This window comes from Streptopelia decaocto, assembly GCF_964273445.1.
Source record: "Streptopelia decaocto genome assembly, chromosome: 3".
NCBI classification, from domain to species: Eukaryota; Metazoa; Chordata; class Aves; order Columbiformes; family Columbidae; genus Streptopelia; species Streptopelia decaocto.
In genome coordinates, this window is record NC_138656.1 from 26,561,547 (window position 1) to 26,584,278 (window position 22,732).

A 22,732-nucleotide genomic window follows, 5' to 3' on the forward strand; every position below is an offset into this window, starting at 1 on the left:
GAAGGGCAGCCTTTGCTAACGCTCTCTGTGCCAAACGTTCCAGTTCTACAGCCCAAAGGTGTGAAACGCTATAGCTGCTTTAATGCTCCTTTGTGGCATGCCAGCCTTTGCCTCTAGAGGTGAGCAGTCTCTAGCAGGGTGTTAATTAAGTTACAGCAGCTCCCCTGAGCTGCTCATTTTACCAGGCTGTATGTGAAACACCGTGTGTCCCCCTGGCACACACCACCTGCACTGATCATTGTATCACTGTGCTTCCTAGGAATTGTGTGAGGGGGCTCTTGGGAACACTGCTGGGGTGCAGACTGTCAAGCTTCAAAGCAAATCTGCGTAAAAATACTTCAATGTCTTTATACACACATGTTTGGAAACACAGTGAAATTGCAAATTGTTGTATTAGAAGGTGTTTGCATGGGATAGCAGGATGGAAGGTGACAATTCTGTGTAGCTTTGAACATCCTAGAATCACTTTTTTTTTTTTTGATCCAGCTGTTGAAGAAACTGCTTTGAAACCTGTCACTATAGTACTGTACCACAAAATATTTAGAAATGTGCTTTCACACATTTTAGTTCTTGTAATCTTTATTTTTCTAGCAGCAGCAGCTACTGCAATATTATCCATGTTGTGACCATCTGCGCACGCTCATTGTGGTTTCTGTTGATAGTATGTATTAGCTGTGAAAGTGAAAGACTTGAGGAGAAAATGAGGATTAATCTTAGATGATCTTCCATCCTGAAAGGCATTGGCTTCAGAACGTAGTCCCCTGGAGAGCGTACTGCAGGTATTGCCGGTGAATGTCAGCAAGACCTGGGCAATTCTCTTCTCCAGCAGCAGCAGTGTGGGGTGGGCAGTCACTTGGGTGTCCTCTGTTTAGCACCATCCATGTTACCAGTGTTGATTGCTTACCTTCTATCTCAGTACCCAGTTTTGCTCCCTCAGTGCCTTTATCACTCATACCTGGGTTGAGTTGCACCTACTCCCTGTTAAGTTTAGGCCTGAGCTTTATCCGTCCAGGTATATGCTGAAGTAGAGGTTGTATACACAGGAGCACTTCGTTGATGCCAAGCTAATGAGGCAAGTGTGAGACAAACATCCATACATTTGCTGAAGAGACTTTTGGGTTTAGATTTTTCAGTTTATTTTTGAACATTCTTCCCTTTTCCTTGCAAATCAGGACAACCTTTTTACAATAAAATCCAGTACTGAGGAGGTATTAAAATTCTGTGAAAATCCAATAAAGCTATGGGTGAAATGAGCAGCTGCTTACTACAGCTTTTAAAGGACACTAGCTACAGTTATTCTTTTCAGTTCTCTACCAGCAGGTGTTTATAATTGCCTATAGGAGCTATCTTGCTTTTCACTTCAGCAGACACATTCTTGAAATATTAATCATAAAGCATTCATATTTTTATAACCAGAAGTTAAAGACTTGGGTTATTTAAGATAAAAGGATTTTTTTTTCACTGAGGTTCCATGTTTAAGTTTGGGTTTCAGTGACAGCAGTACAGTATATGAATCACTTGTTCACTTATTATAAAGACACTTAAGACATTTTTGGGTGGCAATAAAAACCATATGTGAAAGAATTAATGAAAAACATTCACTACATTCCTAAGTTTGTTTCTTTTTAGATTGTGCTTTATTAGTTTCCAGTACTTTTTCTTCTGTTAGTTTAACTGTGCTATAGGTCTAGGTTCACAGAACAGGGCAATCGTGAAGCTCACAGTGGAAAAATTTATCCTCCTGACAGTGTGTCCTGTCCACTGAGAGTGCAACATTCAGTAACTACCTTGGATTATTTTTTTTTGTCAGACACAGATGCTCATTGAAGGTGCCCACGTACCTGAGAGCAAACAGAGATCCAACCTCTCTCATTATTATTGGGCTGCTTCTTCTCATTCAGGCACAGTGCACATTATTAAAAACTGTCAGAAAAATGAACTGGTATTTGACAGTTTTAATCACTGATTCCTGGTGAAGCCAGGATTTTATCGTTTAAACAGGAAGCACTTAAATACAGTGTTATTGAGCTTGTTTGTGTCCAGTACTCCTCTTTATGAGTCCATTTTTAAATAAAAAGCTGCAGTTTAGTATTAAATTTGTATTATTTCAATGCAGATGGTAACTGTTGTTAATATGTAGATTCTTAATGTCAGCCAATACATGCAGAACCAGGGTTTTAACTGTGATTTAGTGATGAAGTTACATAAAATTAATAACCAAAGCTCTATTAAGAAATCATAAGGCAAGACTGTAAAAATCACTTCAAACCAGTGCAAATCTTTGGTCTCATCTGCTTTTTTTTGACTGGTTTGCATTGTACCCTGTGCTCAGTAGCGACAATGCACGTCTGCTTGGCAGGTTCAGCAAGCGTTGCCACATAGCTCAGGGTGAGAGACGGTGGGCCTGCAGCTGCACTTTAATTCCACTGCAACTTGAAATGTAATGGTCTGGGCATGATGGCCTGATTCAGTTGTATTCATCTCTGTGCTGTTAGCACTGGTTTAAATTAGAAACAGGCTTCTAAGCCTTTGTCCCTCAGGTTAGTGGTCCTACTGAGTTCTTGGACGTAGGCCTGAAAGCAGAAAGCTTGTGGGAAAGAAGCTATTTGTAGTATTAAAAAGCATAACTTAGCTGGTCAAGCAACTAGAAGGTGAAGACAGATTAATAAATGTACTCTGGATGTGGTACTTTATTGTACATTATTAGAGAGTTCTGCCTGACCAGGCTATTTGGAGTCTTTTGGGGGTTTTCGTTTGCTGGTAATTCACTTTAAGGGTAAGATTCAGATGCTGAACACAAGTAGAACTGAGCCAAGGGTTTTGATGCATCAGTCCGTGTTTCTCTTTTAAACTAGATGGAGTGAGACCTATTGAAAAATAGTCACTAATAATTCACCAGATAAGATTATTTTAATGATTCCTTAAGAATGAAACTTATAACTGTGTAGACAAACAGATAATTTTCTTATATATTCACTATTACCTATTCTGTGTAAATGTGTGTGTGTGTGTGTATACATATATATATAAAACTGTCCAGTCTTGTTGAATACATCAGTAATTGAGGATGAGGGCTTCTCACATGCTTCTAGGAAACTGCTGTGTATTGCTTGATGATTTCATTTTTGAGGCATGTTTTTTGGAAACCAGGAAGGTTTGGGTTTTGTTATGTCACTGTCTTCAAATTTCTGAAATATCTAAACAGTAGCTTTCGTGTCTTCTGAATTGCTCTTCTTTGTAGATACTTCTGAGTTAATCTAGAAAGACTTCTTCGAAATTTTTTTTCTCCTCCTTTCAGTTCCTATTACTTTTATTATTTTCCTCTGAAAACCTTCCATATCCCTCTAAGAATATGATTCACAGAAAGCAATAAATTGCCTAAGTGTCATTGCATGAATTTTTCTGTGCTGACTTCATTGAAGCACTAATTTCAGCCTTTCAGAAGATTTGTATTGCCATATCTTTGCCCTCTGTTATCACCTGCGGTGTTTTTCATTGGTGTTGCCTTCTAGCTTGCTTTCACTGAATTGCTGCATTTTAAACTTTCTTCCAAGAGTGCATTAGTAGGTATTGCTTGAAGTTGAATTTTACTGTTACCTTTTTGCTGCTTTTTCCTTTTTTGTGTTTGTTGGGTTGGTTTTGTTTTGGTGTGGTGTTGGTTTTGTTGTTGTTGTTGTTTTTTGTGTTTTGTTGTTGGTTTTCGGTTTTGTTGCTATTGTTTTGTTTGGGGGTTTCGATTGTTTTGTTTGTTTTTTGTTGGTGTTGGGGGGTGGTGTTGGGGTTTTGTTTCTTTCTTCTTTTTTTTTTCTTATAATAAGTCCTGATTAAAAGTTTATTTATGTTAATAGGAATCTTCTTTTGATACAAGGAGGCTTTGCAGAAAATGTTCAGCCACTGTCTGTTTGTCTACAGTTTTTTATTTGGCACTAGTTCTAGTCCTAGATTCTTCTTGTTGCATGCTTTTACCAACAGTTTTCTTGCATGCATGGTAAGTCCGCTGGCTTACAGTGACTGTGAAGAAGATACTCCTGTTTCCTTGCAGATCAGGCAGGCTTCTAGGGTTCCTTCTCAGTAGCAGCACCTTGTTTCACAGACACATTTATTCCTCTCTTCTCGAGCAGGCTATAAACTTTCAAAAAACCCACAGTAGATACTCTGGTTGCCAACATCTGCTTGCAGCCTTTTGGGACCTATTTGGCTTAGTGTTTACACTAATGAACTTAACACAGGGAAGTAGGAGCACTGATGAAATTTCACTGATGACATGAAGCTGAGAGACCAAACTGATCCAGTGGAAGCTGAGATTTTAATACAGCAAGACCTAAATGTTTCTGAGGCCTAGAGTAGTGTAAGACAGAATTAAATTACTCAAAGTGCGAGATCGCACATGCAGGAGCCTCTAGCAACATTTTAGCTATAAGCAGGTTGTCTGCCGCAGTTAAATTTTGAGGAAAAGAGCTCTAACATTTTAGTTAATCATATGAAGACTGAACCCTTCACTTAAAATGAAAACACAAAGTCAATCCCAGGATGCATCAGAGATAATTCTAATGGAGATAACACTGCCTTATAGAAAATCTTAATGCATCAGAAGCCTGGTAGGTTCTCCTCTGCAACACTGTGTGCAGTTATTGCTACCTGCAATCATAAAAGGTGAATTTTGTGGTGGTGGGGAGACAGACTGATACCTTATCACACAAGAAGAGAGTTGAAAAGATTTTTTGTTTTGTTTTGTTTCCGAAATGAAGACTGGGAGGAGGAGGGGGGGCATGATTGCTGGTTTCGTGCCTACCTGATGCACTTTCAGACAGCAGAACAGCCACACAAAAAGTAAACCTGGTTGTGCTTTATTGTTGCTTGGAAGTCTAGAGGTTCCGAACTATTAGGAGAGGGAGGTTTTTGGATGGTACTTTTTGGATGCTCCAAAATCAGCAGAGCATGTTAGTATGTATCCCAGTGACAGCCAAGTCTCTCCTGTGCAAAGTGAGTGCTGCAGTACCCTGATCAAATTAAAAAACAGAGAGATGCAGGGCACTGGGGGCCATGTTGTGCACCCATCAGCCTGGGCTAGGCTGAGTACAGCTGTGATGTTCCTCCAGCTCACGGCATGGGTTTGCAGAGCCTCATGGCTGTTTGGTGTTCAAATCCACCTTTAGGTGGGACCTCACCAAGTTGCTGGGCGCTGTCTTTGTGTCACTCTCCCTGAGTGATGTTTTATGTCCCTTTAGCTGACTGGGACTACGGTGTAGTCACATCAATTGTTTCTGCATCTTTGGGACTGAATTAATAATATCCAGAGAGCTGAGGCCTGCATGGAGTTTGCTCAGGTCCAGCACACCCAGGGGCTTCATGTGAGCAAAAACTGGGAGTGCTAGTCTTGTGTTCCCTGGCACCTTGTGCAAAGAGATTGTTGAGGCTCCAGAGGTGAATTATTGTGGAACCAAGAAGAGTCTGGCAAGGGCTGCGAATTTGAGCTCAAAGCTGCACAAAAGCAGTTCCAGCTGTTCCCGGGGAAGAGCTGGCCCCTGAAGTCAAAGCCCTGCATTCATGTGGTGCTGCCTTCTGTAGCAACGCTGGGCCTGAGCTGTTCCTTTTTGTGTGTGTGGATAATCCACAGCACCTGTGTGTGCTGTGTACAGAGATGCAATGGTACTTTTAGGTTGGTTTGATACAAATTTGAAAGGATTTATAGGATGTCTGCAGTTGCAGACTAATTAACTTAGTGAGCTCCAGGATCCTTTTAGGTATCTCCTTCACCCCCCAATTATTCTGTACAGTTAATAGTGGGGTCTGAAAAACTCTTATATGGGGTAGAGAATTTTTGTACTCACACCTACTGTTTTCAGACTGGTAGATACCAGAATTGTCAAGGACTTCCTCTCCCCCCTCTTTTAAACTTCTGACTTTATCTCCCCTATACCCCCTTGCCTACAAATATGTCATGAAATAACCAAGTCTCTTTTCTTCCAAAAGATCAAATGAGGGGGAAGAAAAGTCTAGACATACTGCTTTATATGTGGAAATAGTGAGAATGCAGGAAACAAACAGTCTAGTGCTCAAGCATTCATTTGAGCCAGTTTGCTATGAAAGAGTTAAATCACTGATTTTCTTAACTTCCATTTACAAGAATTTAGCCTCAGGCAATTAGTTGCTGTTTGAGAATAGTTCTGTTGATATGCTGTCATCCTCTCTAGTATTTCAAAAGATTTTTACATTAATAATATATCTGCCCTACAGGTTACTCTGATGAAAGGAAGTTTACAGTCTCAGACAAAACTCTTACAGTGGATTGTCACTTTTTTTTTTTTTTTTAATCCTTTCTCTTCTGTAGGAGAGTCTTAATCAAGTTATACCTAGCCTATATCTGCCTAACAAGTGTGATAAATTTGTCTTCAAAGGTAATCTCTAGTAACATGAAGCTAGCTAATAAAAGCAAAAAATGTTTGTTCTTTAATAGGGAAGTTCAGAGAGCTGATTTGTATCTGAAGGCCCTACAGATGATCTTTTCCCTGAGCTCCAGGAGAGCCTCTTCAGGCCAAAGACCTCACTGAATTTCTCATGGACTCTTCATCTCTCTCATCTGCAGGGTCCAACAGGTGCAACTGCCTGTATCAATAGGAATTTCAATTGCAGCTTGTCTCCACTGTTCTAAGCAGTGATGAGAAATTTGATCCTAAATTTGTAGTGTCAAAATAATTCAAGAATCTGACTTGCACTAATGACTGGTCTTTTCTAAATACCCTCAGGCGACACTGTGTTTTAAGTTTTAAGAGTGTGAGCACCAGATTTTAAAAGAAAGGTCATTATTCATACATTACTCTTGGTTTTAGCCAGTATTGTTTAATCCCTGTGAAAAACATACTATAAAAATATTTTAGTGGAAAAAATGGTGCTTGTTTGGAATACTTATCAAAACATTTGTGTCAAACTAGTGACCACACTGATCTTGAGCTTTTTCTCAGCAATACATTTAAGCAATGCACACTTGATAAAACAACTATTGTTTCTAATTTAGCTGCTGGGAACTGATTTTCTTCATTCTTTGATATTTGATCTGAGGCAAGTATTCTCGTGTTCTCAGTGGATGAACTCACAGGGTTCTTGTTCAAAGGAGCTGTATTTGTTCTTAGAAGTAGGACAACTGGTTTTCATCTTTTTGACATTTGTTCTTTTGATACTGGACTTAAATGGCTCATCTTTTATTATATTAGTATTCTAAATAAGGAAGGGCCTTTTTGCATGTGTTAGTTTTATATCACGCAATTATTACAGTTGCTCTTCAGGAATCACTTTTTTAGCCTGTGGGTTTTTTTGCACTAGCTTTCAGCTGTATTTGGACTGTTGTAGGAAGATTACCTTTTTTTTTTTTGCCTCCAGTACAGTCTAAACCTACTACTAGGGTCAAAAGTGACACAAAATTCAAGTAAAATGAATTTTCGGTCTCAGAAGGTTGACTTGAGCGCACTAAAAGTGAAAAAGGAATCACAGTAATCGCATCTTTAAAGTCTGGGAACTTGGTAAATTTTATAAACTGATCTGTTTCATAAAATTAAAAAAAAATAGTTAAAACTGTTCAGCATCAAGAAATCAAACTACAGTGTGTTAAGAGGAAAATGAAAAGTTTTTGACAGATTAAGCCACATGTGTTGTAGAATCTCCAAAGTGAGTATCATGCACATAGGAGAATACTTTTAACTAGCTTATGTTCAGGTAGATGGATTCATTGACCTAGTAAGTTTGAACAATGCTGTAACAAATGATGTTAAAACAATGCAAGCTCATGGGTGGTTCTTCCTCTGAGTAGGAGTTACTGAATGTATTATATGATTTGGTCACCATAGATTTTTTCCTCTGTGTGTCAGTGCTGTCCAAGCCATTGGTATGTGCTAGAATTATCACTGCTGTATTCAAAGCTGGTGCTTTTCAGTGTTTTCAGAACTGGGATGGTATTCCACAAAATTTCACACAATTCTGATAAAATCCTCTGTGATCAGAAATACTTCTTTTAAATAACCTAGCATATTCACCATATTTTTTTCATTAGACTGATGATTGCTGGCCTTAGATCTTGTCTAGCTGTTGAAGAAAGAACTTGAGTGTCAGGAATTCATTTCCAAACTTTGTACAAGAAAGCTTAATATTTTTTCTGGATTAAAATAGTTACAGGTTTTTCCTGTCTCCTTCCCTTCTGACTGCAGTTCAGATGGAATATGTTTCTGCAGTCTCTATAGTAGGGGTATTTCAAATTCAGAGAAGGGCAGAGGCCATGGTTTAAGGTTGGTCTTGCTTGCAACTTTGATTATTTCTTGGTCTTGGCATCTTCTGGAATGTTTCTGTGAGTAAGAAGCTATTTTGGAGTCTGCATTGCTTTTGCTGTCAGTGAAATTATCTGCTTTCTCTTGCATTTTTATATCTCCAAGTTTGACTTGAGTTGTTAAACTATAATTCTGTGGGAGTGAGTCTGTCCTCGACCTGTCCTGTTTAACATCTTTAGCAACGACCTGGAGCAGGCAACAGAGTTCACCCTCAAGTTCGCAGGTGACAGCAGACTGGAGGCCCAGTTGATGTGCTGGGGGGTAATGCTGCCAACTAGGAGGATCCGGGCAGGTTGGAGAGATGGGCCTGCAGAAACCTCACAAAACTAAGGGAGGACAAATGCCAAGTCCTGTACCTGGGTGAAAGAAGAGCCCCTGGCAGGGACACAGGCTGGGGACAGAGGGGCTTGGAGGAGCAGTTCTGCCCTGGGTCTCTAATCAGACAGCTGGGTGCCAAGAAGCTGTGCCATCTCGATCCTTGGAGGCTTTCAAGACTGGACTAGACAAAACCCTGAGCAACCTAGTCTGACCTCATGGCTGAGCCTGCTTTGAGCCAGAGGTTGGACTTAAAGACTTTCTGAGGTCCCCTTCAACCTGAAATATCTTATCTTGTGATTCTGTGACAACCTATTTATTCAGTTTCAGATTTTAATTTGAAATTTGCCTTAGTTATCTTATTTGCATGTCTAAAGTGTTACATGCTCAGTCTGTTCTATCACAAATTCAACTAACACTCTATGTGTGTATATTTCAGTGTTCTGTTTAAAAAACAGTAAAATTTGGGCCTTTACTAAGCTCACATTTCAAATATAATGATTATATCACAAGTGTTATTTGCATCCTTCTGCTTATTACTGGTTTCTTTTGTGCTTATTTCTTGTGTAAATTTACCATATGATTAATATGCTTTTTTGTTTCAACAGAGGGAGAATATATCAAGATGTTCATGCGGGGCCGACCAATCACAATGTTCATTCCTTCTGATGTAGAAAACTATGATGATATTAGGACAGAGCTGCCTCCTGAGAAGTTAAAACTGGAGTGGGTGTATCCTTAACATCAGTAACTACTTGCAGTCCCCTTTTTGTCTTGCCTTTTTTTTTTTTTTCCTTTAGAATCTGGTCTTGTGTCTTCTGTGTTCAGAGAAAAAAAAACACTTACTTAAAAGTGGGGAAAAAAAGTTCAATTTAATATAACACCTGAAATAGTTTGTAGCTACTTTATAGTACAGCTGTAAGCTGCAAAATATGTGGGCACAGAAAAGCCTTGCTTTTTCTTTGTTTTGCTATTGAAACTAATTGTAATTTATTTTTAGTGTGAAAGTGTCTCTATAGAGTTAGTGAGTTTGAAAAATACACACTCCCCCATCCCCCATATTAATATAGACTGTGCATTCAGGAGCATTGTTAGTTTACAATTTTGGTTCATTTTTAGGAGGTTTTAGAACTGTGGAAGATCTTGAATAAGTTCCAGAACTTCTCATTGTCCTTACCTATGGAATGAGGATTGCCGAAGCAGCCATCCGCAAGGTTCTTTGCACTACTTATATGTTTCAGCTCCAAAGTGGAAGGGTTCACTTCTTGGAGAATAGTGTACACTAAATACATTTATCACGTGAAAAATGGAATTGGTTCATGTGTGACTGACAATGATTTTCCAGACTTAGTAGATCAGACGTTAAGTTCATTGCAAGAGACGTGCTTCTGTACTCATTTGGGTCTTCCTGTCACCCCCCTCATCTCTGCAGATTCTTCCAGTAAGCTGTGATTGTATAAGTTCCTCAGTAAAATAACGTGTTTAGGCAGCACTTGAGTTGGTGTAATAATCTCAAGTTTTATCCTTCTTTTTGGTATTGAAAGGAGGAAGATTTTCAGGAATATTGATGATACACTGTCATATGTCGGGATATGTACAGACAGAGGCTGCCTATACCTCTCTCATCATATCTGTTAGTCACTGAGGCATAGATGTTTTTTAAGCCACCCTTGCTTACTCAGTTTAGGAAAAAAGATTTCTCTATTATTTTTCCTGCCATTATTAACTAATAGAAGTTTAAAACACATAATGTTGCATACTTGGTTATGAAGAGCAGTTGTGGAGCTCACATTCTCTGAATTTTCCAGTGAGACTGTGGAAACTTAGACCATAAAGGAGGAAAGTTTTGGATTAAAGGCCTGCCTAGAAGGAAAACAGAGCTTTAATTCATTCTTTGCTATTCTGTGATGCCCAGCTTTACTACTGTCACAGCTCTTTGCTGCTTTTGCTGGCACTTATATGACTCTGGAATGAATTGGGTCGGTCACTGATCTGGCTGAAATGTTATCTTTTTTTTCAGAATTAACTTTCAGCAGGATCAACTCATTTGTTTTGCCCCACAAACATGCAAAAGCTAGAACTGGCCTACTGGAGAAAGATCAGATCTACTTTTTCAGCAGCAGTGAGAAGTTTGGACTGATGAAAACTGATCATGAAATCACACCCTCAGTTAAGTAGGTGCAAATCCCAGTGTGGACATACTTATTTAATGTCCAAGGACCTCAAGTTCAGGTTAAACTAATTTCCTGCTGAGGGCTAATTAAAGTGAAATAAATCTAGTTTAAACAGACTGTCCATATGTTTTTGGAATCTGTTTAAGGCAATGTCATCCTAAATCAGACCAGTATATTTATGAGTGTAGGGTGTCTTTTGGATACAATGGTGAAGAAAACAATGAGGAAAAGGCAGTAAAATTTATGAAGGCTTAATATTGGTCTTTGTGAAGTTGCACAGAATTACTCTTCAGTTTTGAAGACAGGAAGATACTGTAGCAAAAGATCTTGTACTTTGTGCACAGGCTTAGCAAGGGGAAGAAATCTGCAAGCCAGCTGTAACTTCCAAATACCGCGGCAAACCGAAGCCTCAACATCTTATTAAAAAGACATGGGGACAGTGATTCACAGAATATTTTAGTGATGTCAGTGTTTGGCAACTGAAATGTCAATTGAGTGTTGAATTGTTCAATCTATAAGTTTTGTTTTGGACACTTAATTCTCCTGCCTGGTGGATGACAGTATATAATTGATTTTCCTTTGATAATACCGTTTTGGAAGATGATGATCAACTATGAACAGCTTCAAGGCAAGAATAGAAGGGTTCTTGGAGTGGGGTTTTTTGTGGTTTGGGTTTGGTTTTTTTTTTGGTCTGGGAGGGGCCCTCCTTTTTAGATGAACTGTGTCCTGCAGGTATATTCAATTACTGATACCCAGCACTGTGCATTCAACAGAACCCACATAGCCTTTGTCTGCCCTGCAGATTACTGTCAACTGAAGAAATACTTAAGCTGCTTGGCAAGATAAAGTAGCTCATGGGGAAGTCTGAGCTCTTGACTGTGTCTGCTTCCTGAGTGATTTCACGTAAATTTAATAATTTTATTTGGCTGTCCTTGCTTTGTAGTACAGTCTTTCCTACTGCACTTCAGAACTGCTGAAAGTATATCTGGCATTTCTGGTAATGGAGAAATAGACTTATTTAGTAGCTACGGAGGTCACTGTCAGTGCTGCTGTTGACAGGCAGTGGTTTTATAAACTCTTTCTCCCAACGTATAGTAGCTCAATTTCTGGAGGGTATTTCTGACTTCATTTTATACGATTATTTTTAGCACTGGTGCTCTTCTTTCTAAGAATAATTGAAGCCAGTGGTAAATATACTATTGAATTCTGGTGTACAGTGAATCACTTTTCATGAGGGCCATGGCTATTCTTAGCCAATTAAAAACAATGAAAGCTGTTAAACGTATCAAGTGTTGTAACAAACCAATCCTTGTAATTGGTGAGAAATATTCACAGTATGAAGACAGCTATCTCTGAGTTTACTTGGCTGAAACGTCGGTCTCATTGAACGATTAACATTGATACTTAGAGGAAATTAAGCATTAAAGTTGTCACCCCTTTTTCTGTAAAGAGAGGCAGTTAATTATTGTATTAACATATCTGCTACTTTGTTGTGAGTGTGTGGAGAAGGAAGGAACTGCAGAGCAACAACCCCTCTCCTTTTCTCTCAAGACAATCTGGGATGTAGAATGAAGAAAGCAAAACATTTCTCCCATTAAACAGGTTGTTCCTTTACATGCTTCTGAAAACTACTCTCCTAGAAAATGCAGATGATCTTTGGTACTTTATTACGTAGGTGGGGTAATGAAAAGGAATGGACTGCGAAAACGTAGCCATTTTTTTTAAGCCTTGTGAATGCCAGAGCTCAATGGTGGATGCAAAAGTACTCAGCCTTAGCTTTGGATGGTGGACTTCTAACCTGGAGAGGTGTGTTTGAGTAGATCATTAATACTTCTCTATCATGAATGTTCAAAGATGTCAATCTTAATAAATCCTTATCAATACACTCATTGTCACATACAGCAAATTAACAACATCTGCCTTTCTCCTCTTATAAGGTATTTAAAATAGTGTTCTTCATGCTTCAAGACAGAAAATATATTTTTCTTGGTTTGTCGCATGACATTTTTGAAAGTTCAGTGGTTTGGTTGTTTTGGTTTGGATTTTGTTGTTTGGTTTTTGTTTGGTTGTTTGTTTGTTTGTTTAATAAAAGACCATTCTGGAGGGTTTTCTTCTTGTTCCACCAGTGTTTAAAGTAAGAAGAAATAGGAAAATTTAGTCAGAAAGTAAATAGTGATGGGGGAGAAATAGAGGCATCCTTTTTTTTCCTGCCCTCACCACTGTGTTGTATCAGCATTTCTCTCAATATCATTTGCTAAACAAGCCAGCAAATAATCTCTGCTTCAGAGGAGCCATTGTGTTCTTCTGGAATAAATGGAAAGCAGCATGATAGAAATCTTTTGTTTTCTGTACTTGTAAGAGGTTTAATTGACAGCTGAATGCAGTGTCCCTCTTTGAACCATTAGTTACAGCATGTGTTTAATTTTGCAAGTGTTCCTGTGGCAGCAGTCCTATGGCTTGATGAGGCTGCAAAAGAGGAAAGCTGGTGTGGTGGGGGATTTTGGAGGTTGAGGGGTGGCATTAGAAGGGGTGTGTTGGTACTTTTGGTAGAAAGGTTGCCCTTTTCCAAGAACAGACACCAGGCCATCAGCTTAGATGTCAGTTTAGATGCTCCCAGACTTGGACTACTGTACCTGCTTTCACGTATGACAAAGCGCCAGCTTCATCCATCCGGCTTTTCTCCATGTGGGTCTTTGACTTCCTGAATTTACTTGAATAACCAGGCTGGAATCCTTTAGCTAAAGTTGCTTAATGTATTTCTCATATTTTCTGTGCTGTTGCAGGTGTATTAGTTGGCACTAAAGTGGGGAGCTCTCTGAAATGCAGGACATAACAGGAAAATTATATTTTTTGAGGCTACAGAGCTACTGGTAAAGTCTGAGTTATGATGTTAATGGTACATAGTGACCCTGGGAACTGCACTACGGGCAAACAGCCACATTAATAGTCTAGATGAAGAAAATTGCACCTGTTTCAAAGAAGTACCGAGTTGTAATAACGGTTGATCAGTGCTAACCAAGGCTGGATCGCGGTGTGTAAAACTTCTGAATGTCATTAAGAGTGATGCAGGTTTCATACAAAAATCATCCCTTTTATATATTTCGGGTAGATTTGGAAATAATATTTTTCACCATGTCATTTCCTTTTGAGTTTTGTTTGTTTTAAAAATACTCTGAAACAGTCTGAAGAAATATTTCCCGAACTTGGCAGCTGCTGTGCAGAAGCTTGCTGTTTTTTGAAGGGCATGAGGAATTTTCACACGCTTGTTTTAAAAGGCCAAATGGAAGTAATACTCTGGTGCCTGGGGTGCAGATACACAGCTCTGTTGCTGTAAAAAATGTGAAGCCAGTACAGTGAGTCCTGCTGTTACCTAATGAAACTTCACACAGAGGCTTTTATAAAATGACAACACTGTGTTTGTTTTACTTCAGTGTAACTTATATATTTTATTTTTAACATCAATGAGCATCACTTTCTAAGGGATATAATTTCCTGATGTACAGCTGTATGAGCTTTGGGGTGGGTGCTTTTTGTTTGGTTGGGTTTGGGGTTTGTTTTGTTTTGGCATTGGTTTGTTATTTGTGGGTTTGTTGGTTTTGTTTTTGAACTGTGTTCCTGAAACTGTGCTGTAGTTTCAGAGGAAAAACATAAAGGGCATTTGCTGACATAAGAACTCCCCAGGAATCCTTTAAGAAAAAAAAAGGTGGTGTTGATTTTTTTGTTATTCTTGTTGGTTGTTTGTTTTCTTGGGGTTTTTTTGTTTGTTTTTTTTTTTTTTTCTTGTTTTTCTTTTCTGGTATACAGTGATTATGAAATTCTTGACTTGAAAAATATATGTATAGATATGGGTATCGTGGAAGAGACTGTCGAGCCAATGTTTACCTCCTTCCTACTGGAGAAATTGTATATTTCATAGCATCAGTGGTGGTACTATTTAACTATGAGGAGAGAACTCAGCGACACTACTTGGGTCATACGGACTGCGTTAAATGGTTAGTATATTGCATTTGCATGAAGTATGAGTGTAATGATGCAGAAATGTGGGGGTTTTTTATTCTTTCCCACTGTATGTATCAGCTCATTAATGTCATCATAATTGTAGTTATTTTCTGTTTCATCAGTCCCAGTAGATTTCACTGTAGTAAACACTGCGCAAATGAATGAACAGTGCTGGAGCTTAGGGTTTCTGGCTTAAAAGTAAAACAGTGGGATATGTGGACAATCTGAGAGTGCAGGATTAGAGAAAGGATCCTTGCATAAATTATTCTAAATATACGTCCCAGAAGTTAAAAATTTGAAGTTAGTGATTTACAGGCAGTGTGGCAAAGGGGTAGTCTTAAAAGAGGATTAGAAAACGAAGTGGAAAGCTGAGCAATAATTTTCTCATTTTCTTAATAGATGCCACATCCAAGTATTTAGACTGTCTGGGAACTCAAAAAGATGTTTGCAAAAGAAAACAAGCAGGGAAATTGAAGGTGCATCATTGTGGGTGCAAAAGCAGTTGTTGACTTTTTAAGAGTGGTGAACATAACGTAATGGAAAACCTAAACTACCTACTCTACTGGAATTGCAAATGTTTTTCATGTCCCTCACTGACCTATTCAGGATCACCCCGCTCCCCTTTCAATGGCTTTGTTCACCTTTGTAATTTTACAGAGAAAGCAAATAAGAAGGTCGGTCAAAAAATCGTTATGACTAAGAGGATTTTAAGAGGATTTGTACTCTGAAATGACACTTTTTTTTTTTTCACATCAGCTCCAAAGCAAAAGATGATAAGGAAAAGCATATTTTTACTTGCACTAGTAGTGTACCATACTGGAGAATGTCATTAGTACAATCACATCAGCAACTCATTTCAAGTGACAGTAATCCCTGACTCCTGGGTGCACAAGCCCTCGACAACTTTTCAGCTATTTTTTTTCCCCAGGTTCATACTATTTGTAGATTTAAGCATAAAATATGCTGTAGTGTTTATAAATATGGCACATGACCATGTGTTAGAAGTTCATTATCAGACAATGTGTGGTTTTTTACAGTGGACTCCAGATGCAGTGCGAACTTTAGATTCGTGAGAGCACAAGTGGAGGTGGCTCTTCTGGCACTGCTGGTTGTGCAAGAGCACGATTGGCCCATCACTGCAGCGTGCAATGAAATATTCTGATGAAAAACATTGAAGCTGTCTTATTAAAAGTAGGATTTAGGATCATAAGTGTGGGCTTCTGTTAAGAAAAATAAATTTACAAAAAAACCTCAGTTTTGAAGACCTGTGACAGCAAAAGCAAGTCATATTTCTGTCTGTCTTAGTCTTGCAGTTCATCCAGACAAAATTAGAATTGCAACAGGACAGTTAGCTGGAGTGGATAAAGATGGAAGGGTAAGTAATAGAGCTGTTGAGCAGTAGAATCTTGTTATGAAAATCAGGAAAAAGTGTTTTATTGGGGTATTTTTGGGTTTGTTTGTTTGTTTTTTAATCTCATCGTCATCTTCTGTTTGCAGTTTACTTTATGCACTGCATTTACGGAGATGTTTTGCTGTGTCGAAGCTAACGGCCTATATCTCTAGTAAAAGACAGTAAAAACTAAGCACTCATCAAAAAAAGCAGAAGCTCATAAAGTCCTTTATCTGTGACACAAGAAACTAAATTTTAATTCTGCAAGCAGATGTCAAGCTTGTGATTGATTTATAAGGCCACATAATTTCTGTCACCTTTTTTCAATAAGTCTCCTCCTAGAGAACAAGTCTCTGGTTCTGTGGGTCACTGTGTTCTTAACCACCTCTGAGAGTCCATGGAAGGTGTGTCAAGCTTTCCTACAAACCTCCTCATTTGAGATCATTTAAAGTGTGTTTAAATGCTCGTCTCTGGCTGTTGGTGAACTCTGTCAGAATTTGAATAATTGAATTATCTTCATAAAGTTAGAGGAAAAAAAGGAGGGGGGGAGGTGGTAGAAAGACAGATACTATGAGGTGTAAAAGGACATTAAATGTAACCCTTATTCAGATGTTCAACTGAATTTCTTAGATTTTGTAAGAAATTCATATGGGATTTTTTGCGTAGATACTGTTACGATTTCCACTGAACATTTGTTGAATATCTTGTTAGGGCTGGTTGTTTTGTTTTTCCATCAATGGGATGATTTGTTTTTACTGTCTGTGATGAATGCTTTCCTTAAACCAGCTTAATTTCCACTTCATTTGTGATTGTTTCATGTTTATGAACCTAAGCTGGGTTTGGGATGCTACTTGTATGAGCTATCATCATGGAGATTTTCATTGAGTGTTTGGTGATGGTTAAGGTGCTTGGAGCACCACAGGTTTTTGGTTTTGTTTTGTTGCGTGGGGTTGTTTCTGTGTGTTTTCCTACATTATATATATATAAAGAAAAAAAAATTGATTATTATTTTCAGTTGTTGCATAAGATTGCTAGATCTGGGGTCTGAAATGCAAAATGACTCCTCCATTATGTGTTCTATGCCTTATGCTGGGCAAAGACTTATTTTCACAGCTACGAAATGCCACCATACTTAATTTCTTGCCACAGTGGCAACCACTGACATGTTTGTAGCACAGATGCAGGGAGCAAGGATGTCTTGACTCTCACCTTCTGAGCTTCAAGAGACTACCCAGCAGCATCATTAGCACAGGTCATCCTGCATTTCAGCCTGCAGTTTGTAATTCAGGTAGCATCTGTTGAACAAAACTTGACACCTGCCTATGATGCTGTCGCTGTTGATGACGCTGTTTGTCCCGTTGCTTTTTCACACAGCCCCTGCAGCCCCATGTCAGAGTGTGGGACTCAGTGAGCCTGGTGACCCTGCAGGTTATCGGCCTCGGCACTTTTGAACGTGGAGTGGGGTGTTTGGATTTTTCAAAAGCGGTAAGATGGGTAGGATTACTTGGTGTGTTAAATAATTTATCTGGTCCCATGTAAACGGGAAGAAAATCTCTGGAGGTTTTTGTACGTGGTTGTCTAGCTGATCTGTTTTGGTATTTAAAGTGTGTCAGTAAAGTTTATGTATACTTTATAAAACCAGCTGACAGTGAGTGAGCTAGCTGAAAAAACAGGAACTCGCATGTGTAGAACTGAGGTAACAAACTAGCACAGTGAATAAACAGTAGTCAAAAAAGCCTTAACTAGAAATTGAAGTCTGTGATGGCTTTGGTATTGTTTGTGAGGGTTGTTTTTTTGTTTGGTTGTTAAAAACAAGTTAGCGAGGTTTGTGAAAACAAGTTTTAGTGAGTTCTGATAGAAGGGGTGACTTTTCTGCTTGCATAGCTGGAATAGGTTTTTATCTACTAACAGGAAATTTAAAACAAACGAACAAAACAAACAAAAAAACCCAAACAATTCAGAGGACAGCTGAGGTGGGAAGGGAGGTCGGGAGATCAGCTCATCCACCGTCCTTCTCTCAGGAAGGCTCAGCCAGAGCAGGCGGCTCAGGGCTGTGTCAAGCTGGGTTCAGGCTGGCTCCAAGGATGGAGACTCAACAGTGTCACTGGGCAAACTGTTGAAAAGAAATGCTTATGCTTTCTTGCTGAAATTTCACTTAACAGTGTAATGCTGCTAGTTTAGTTACATCTAGGTTTTGTATTTCAGTAAATAAAAGATTTTTGTTTGTTTCCAAATGGGGGTAGCATAAACAAAATAGAATAATGTGAGAAGAGTATTGTTATTCCCGTCACTCTAACAAACAATACAACTTTGAAACTCAGATATGTTGTTGGGTGGTTTGTTTGTTTTCAAGGTGGATAAATAACATTCCATCATTTTAAAAATAAACAAATAAGCCACTAAGGCAGGGAAGTCAAACTCCTGTTCACCAGGGGCCACATCAGCCTCGCGGTTGCCTTCAAAGGGCCGACTGTAATTTTAGGACTCTATAACTGTTTGCCACCTGTGATTTATACAGTCCTAAAATTACAGTCAGCCCTTTGAAGGCAACCGCGAGGCTGATGTGGCCCCTGGTGAACAGGAGTTTGACACCCCTGCACTAAGGAATTTTTGAGGACTAGATTCCAGTTTTCATCAGTTCTGGTTTGTAGCTGAAACTGATTCTGAAACCTTATTACAGACCCATGATTTCCTCACTAAGACTGAAACAGTGAATGTCTGTAGAACTGTGTTTTTATCACATAATTTCATTAACCCCCCTCAAGAGCTGTGTGTATCACCAATGCTGTCTTCAGAGTTTCTTTCCACTTAATAATTGGCATGTATATTTGCATATTACTTCTCATAATAGTATTTGGGAATAAAATTTTCAGCCATTTCTGTTTTCATAATTTGTTCGAGAATGCGGTTGAACTGCAAGAGTCAACTTTAAAATAAATCAGGCCTCCTCCAGATCTTTCTACACATGTCCTTGAAACAACTGGTTTGTGCAAGTATGTGTTGCTGTCAATAAGCAAGTTTTTCTTCTAAGATTTTCTATCTGCTTTTTAATTTGGCATAGCCTTGTTTACCATTTTGTTGTAAAATCATTTAAAATAAGCCATTTCAGTTATTTAATACTCTAGATGCCAGTCTTCCTGCTCTATAAGCATATTTTTATTCAGGAAGTTTTACCTTTGCTGTGGTTTTGCCAACTACCTGATTAAATTGCTGGTACTTAAAGCTCCATGAGGAAAAAATCTGCTTACAAAGTTGGATAGTATGAAGTTGTGTATAGGTAATGGTGACATTTAAGAAAAAAAAAACACAAGTGGATCTGTGTGTCTGTCCTCTGAGACCTAAGGAATAATATATTTTCAGAATAGTAAAAGGGAGAAACCTCTTTGCTACTAAGTAGCTTGATACTGCAACCAAGAAAGGAAAAAAACAAAAACAAATGCAAATGAAAAGTGAAAGGTTTGGTAAGATACTTTTAAAGCTTTCCTACAATACTATTTGAAGCATGGTGATTTTTATGAGATTATGCAAAAAAAATCTGTCTGTCTTTAAAAGTAAATAGCATCTATACCAAGCATAGAATTCAATAAAAAGGACTTGCTTAATTTGTATTTGTACCTTTTTTTAAAGAATATTGATGCCCTGTTCTGTTTCTAAATGTGCTGTGATAGCACTTTGTCAGCACTTTTTTTCTTCTTCCTTTAGGATTCTGGTACTCATTTATGTGTAATTGATGACTCTAATGAGCATATGCTCACCGTGTGGGATTGGCAGAGGAAATCAAAAATAGCAGAAATAAAGGTAATTATTGCACAGATTAGAACCACTTTTACTTCAGAATATTAATACCTTAAATACAAGTTTGTGAGGTGCACATTTGATCTTTCTTGGAAACTACAACTGTGTAATCCAGCCAGCTTGTAGGATACAAAAGAAATGTACTCTTAACTTGTATATTGGAAGGGTTTTGAATATCAGACCTCTTAATAATTACGTTTTAGTCATCCCTAAGGGCCAAACCGAATAAAGAAATTCCTTAATATTTTCCTAATAAAAAAAAAAAATCATAGGGACTCTAAGAAACTGAAGTGATGATTCAGTTTGTAGTTGTTTATTTAAAAGAAAATGAAAAGAAGAAAGAACCCAAAGGAATTTTTGTAGAATTTCAGAAAGAGAAAGATGCATTATAATTCGTCTATGTTAGCTTTCTCTCACTTGCCTGCGTCACAGCTTTGTTACCTAGAGCAGCAAACTAGTCTTTGTAAAAACTAAGCAGGGCTTTCAACTCAGCATCATCATTATTTTCCGTGGCAGAAGTCTTAGCTGTTCCTGAGGGCAGAAGATTTGTCATTTAAAAAGTGAATGTAAAACCCTGACTGTAAAAAATAAATATATGTAAAATGATATGCGTGGGCATTCGGATAGTTGGTTTAGCACGGAACACTCGCAGACTCTTTTGAGCGTATAATGAGCTGTCTGGTTCCTCATATCTCTGTTCTGAAACTTGGGATTTTACATGTGTTTCTCGTAGTTAATTCCCCCTCCGAATAAATATTATCTCTGTTATTTCAGACTACAAATGAAGTTGTTCTTGCTGTAGAATTCCATCCAACTGATGCCAATACCATAATAACATGTGGCAAATCTCATATATTTTTCTGGACCTGGAGTGGCAATTCATTGTCGAGGAAGCAAGGCATATTTGGGGTAAGAATGTCTTAGCAGGTCAGTTTTAAATAAATTGTATGATCTGCTCAGGCTGTCTGTAACTTTGCTGCATTGTTACCATGTACTGGTTTAAGAGAGCTAACAAACAAAGGAAGGCTAAATTCTGCTTACAGGCGTGCAGGGTGTATGGGTGTGGATATATTGTACTAATTACTGAAGAGTACAAGCAATTAAGTCTTTCTTTTGCTTATTTTGTTTCAGAAATATGAAAAACCCAAATTTGTTCAGTGTTTGGCATTTTTGGGAAATGGCGATGTGCTCACTGGTGACTCAGGTGGGATAATACTTATATGGGGCAAAACTACTGTAGAATCTACTCCAGGAAAAGGACCTAAAGGTAGGACACATTCATAGTTAATCACAGATTTTAGATAGTCTGTAGAAGACAAGCATAAAGGATTGCATTAGGAAAGGAATACGGACACAGGCCTGACTAAGGGTGTGCACTTCATATTATTAACAGGTGGTACTAAACTCCTTCAAGTCTCAGGAATTTGCTGACTTAATAGCAGTCTAGAGTTTCTCAATAATAGTTAATGAGATTGTGCCTGAAGTGAATAAAAACTACTTTATCTAAATGTTTTGCATTTAAAAAATGTGCAGTTAATCAGCTTTCCTTTCATGCTGTGATTTGATAAAGGCTGTAGGATCAGTTTGAGGATTCTGCAGGCTGTGTTTGCCACGTAAGGCTTATATTGTTCCATGCTTGGTCTCAGAGGAATACCATTAAATGGCAAAGCTGATGCTAATAAGACTTGTATGTGAAGGAAAAATACCATGCCAGTTAACACAAATAACCACGTCTGGTTTAGCAGATACGCAAGTCTTGGCTGTAAAATATACTTTGAATCCCACGTTATTTGAAATCTGGGTTAAACTTATTCTGTAGGGCAAAGCTTTTGTAAAAAAGAAAGGAAAATTATTTGTTACCCAACATATGCAGACCTGGCACAGTTGCACCCTAAGGTAACTTATAAATTGAAGGATAATTTATTTTACTTGGCAGCTGTTTCAAACACTCTGATTTGAATTGGTATTCCAGGAAAACATTGATGTAAAAAGTAAATTTTTAATGGTAAGTCTGTTTTTGTAGGTAAATCTTTTTCTTGTATTTCAAGCTAACTGCAATGGAAAAGTGATTTAACAAATTATCTGATGTTTGATTTTGAAGTTCTTGTAACCTTTTCCCAGTATAATCTTAAAAGATATCAAATACAACATTTATTTACATCAACATAAAGATATTTTAGTTGGCTTATTGTATTAGATGGGTCACAGGACTTGATCTCAAACTCTTTTTCATGTGCGAGCATGCTGACTTGAACTGACTTGAGCCATAGGCAGAATGAGCAAAGTTAAGCTGGTATTTATTTTGGTGGTGTTTAAGGCTTTTTCTGTAGTTGCTATTTGAAAATATGCAAGTCTCAAAGCATCAGAATCTTGTTGTTTTGTTTGGTTTTGTTTTTTTTAACATACTTTCCTACAGCTGTTCTTTTGACTTGAAGACCTGATCAGGTTGCAAAAGGCTTTTCCTTTGATACCTTTGTTGTTTAATTTTCTCATTTCTCGTTCTTCCTGATGTTTTCCTTTGGGTAGACTGCTATATTGATAGATGCCAAGTGCTGGTTGTACTACTTTTAGGTGAGGCAACATCCAGCATTAGATATTAGGTTCATGCATCCTGGAAACTTTGCTGTAAATAATTTGCTTTTTATTCCCATTACACTACAGACAACAAGTTTCTTTTAATAAAATAACTTTAATTCTTTCCTAATAATGAATTGCTAAATGTTCAGTGACTCTAAAGGACAGTT

The 22,732-nt window shown here is 38.1% G+C and overlaps 1 protein-coding gene across 5 annotated transcripts in view; it reads left to right on the forward strand.

Moving 5' to 3' along the window:
• The window catches only part of EML4 (EMAP like 4), a 161,174-nt gene that overhangs the window by 114,650 nt on the left and 23,792 nt on the right, over positions 1-22,732 (forward strand). For all 5 annotated transcript variants that reach the window (XM_082048790.1, XM_082048791.1, XM_082048787.1 and 2 more), the window contains 7 exons: positions 9,239-9,362; positions 14,647-14,796; positions 16,109-16,178; positions 17,568-17,678; positions 19,896-19,991; positions 20,763-20,897; positions 21,120-21,255. In XM_082048790.1, the coding sequence (XP_081904916.1) occupies positions 9,239-9,362; positions 14,647-14,796; positions 16,109-16,178; positions 17,568-17,678; positions 19,896-19,991; positions 20,763-20,897; positions 21,120-21,255 (822 nt within the window). The remainder of the gene's footprint in view (positions 1-9,238; positions 9,363-14,646; positions 14,797-16,108; positions 16,179-17,567; positions 17,679-19,895; positions 19,992-20,762; positions 20,898-21,119; positions 21,256-22,732) is intronic.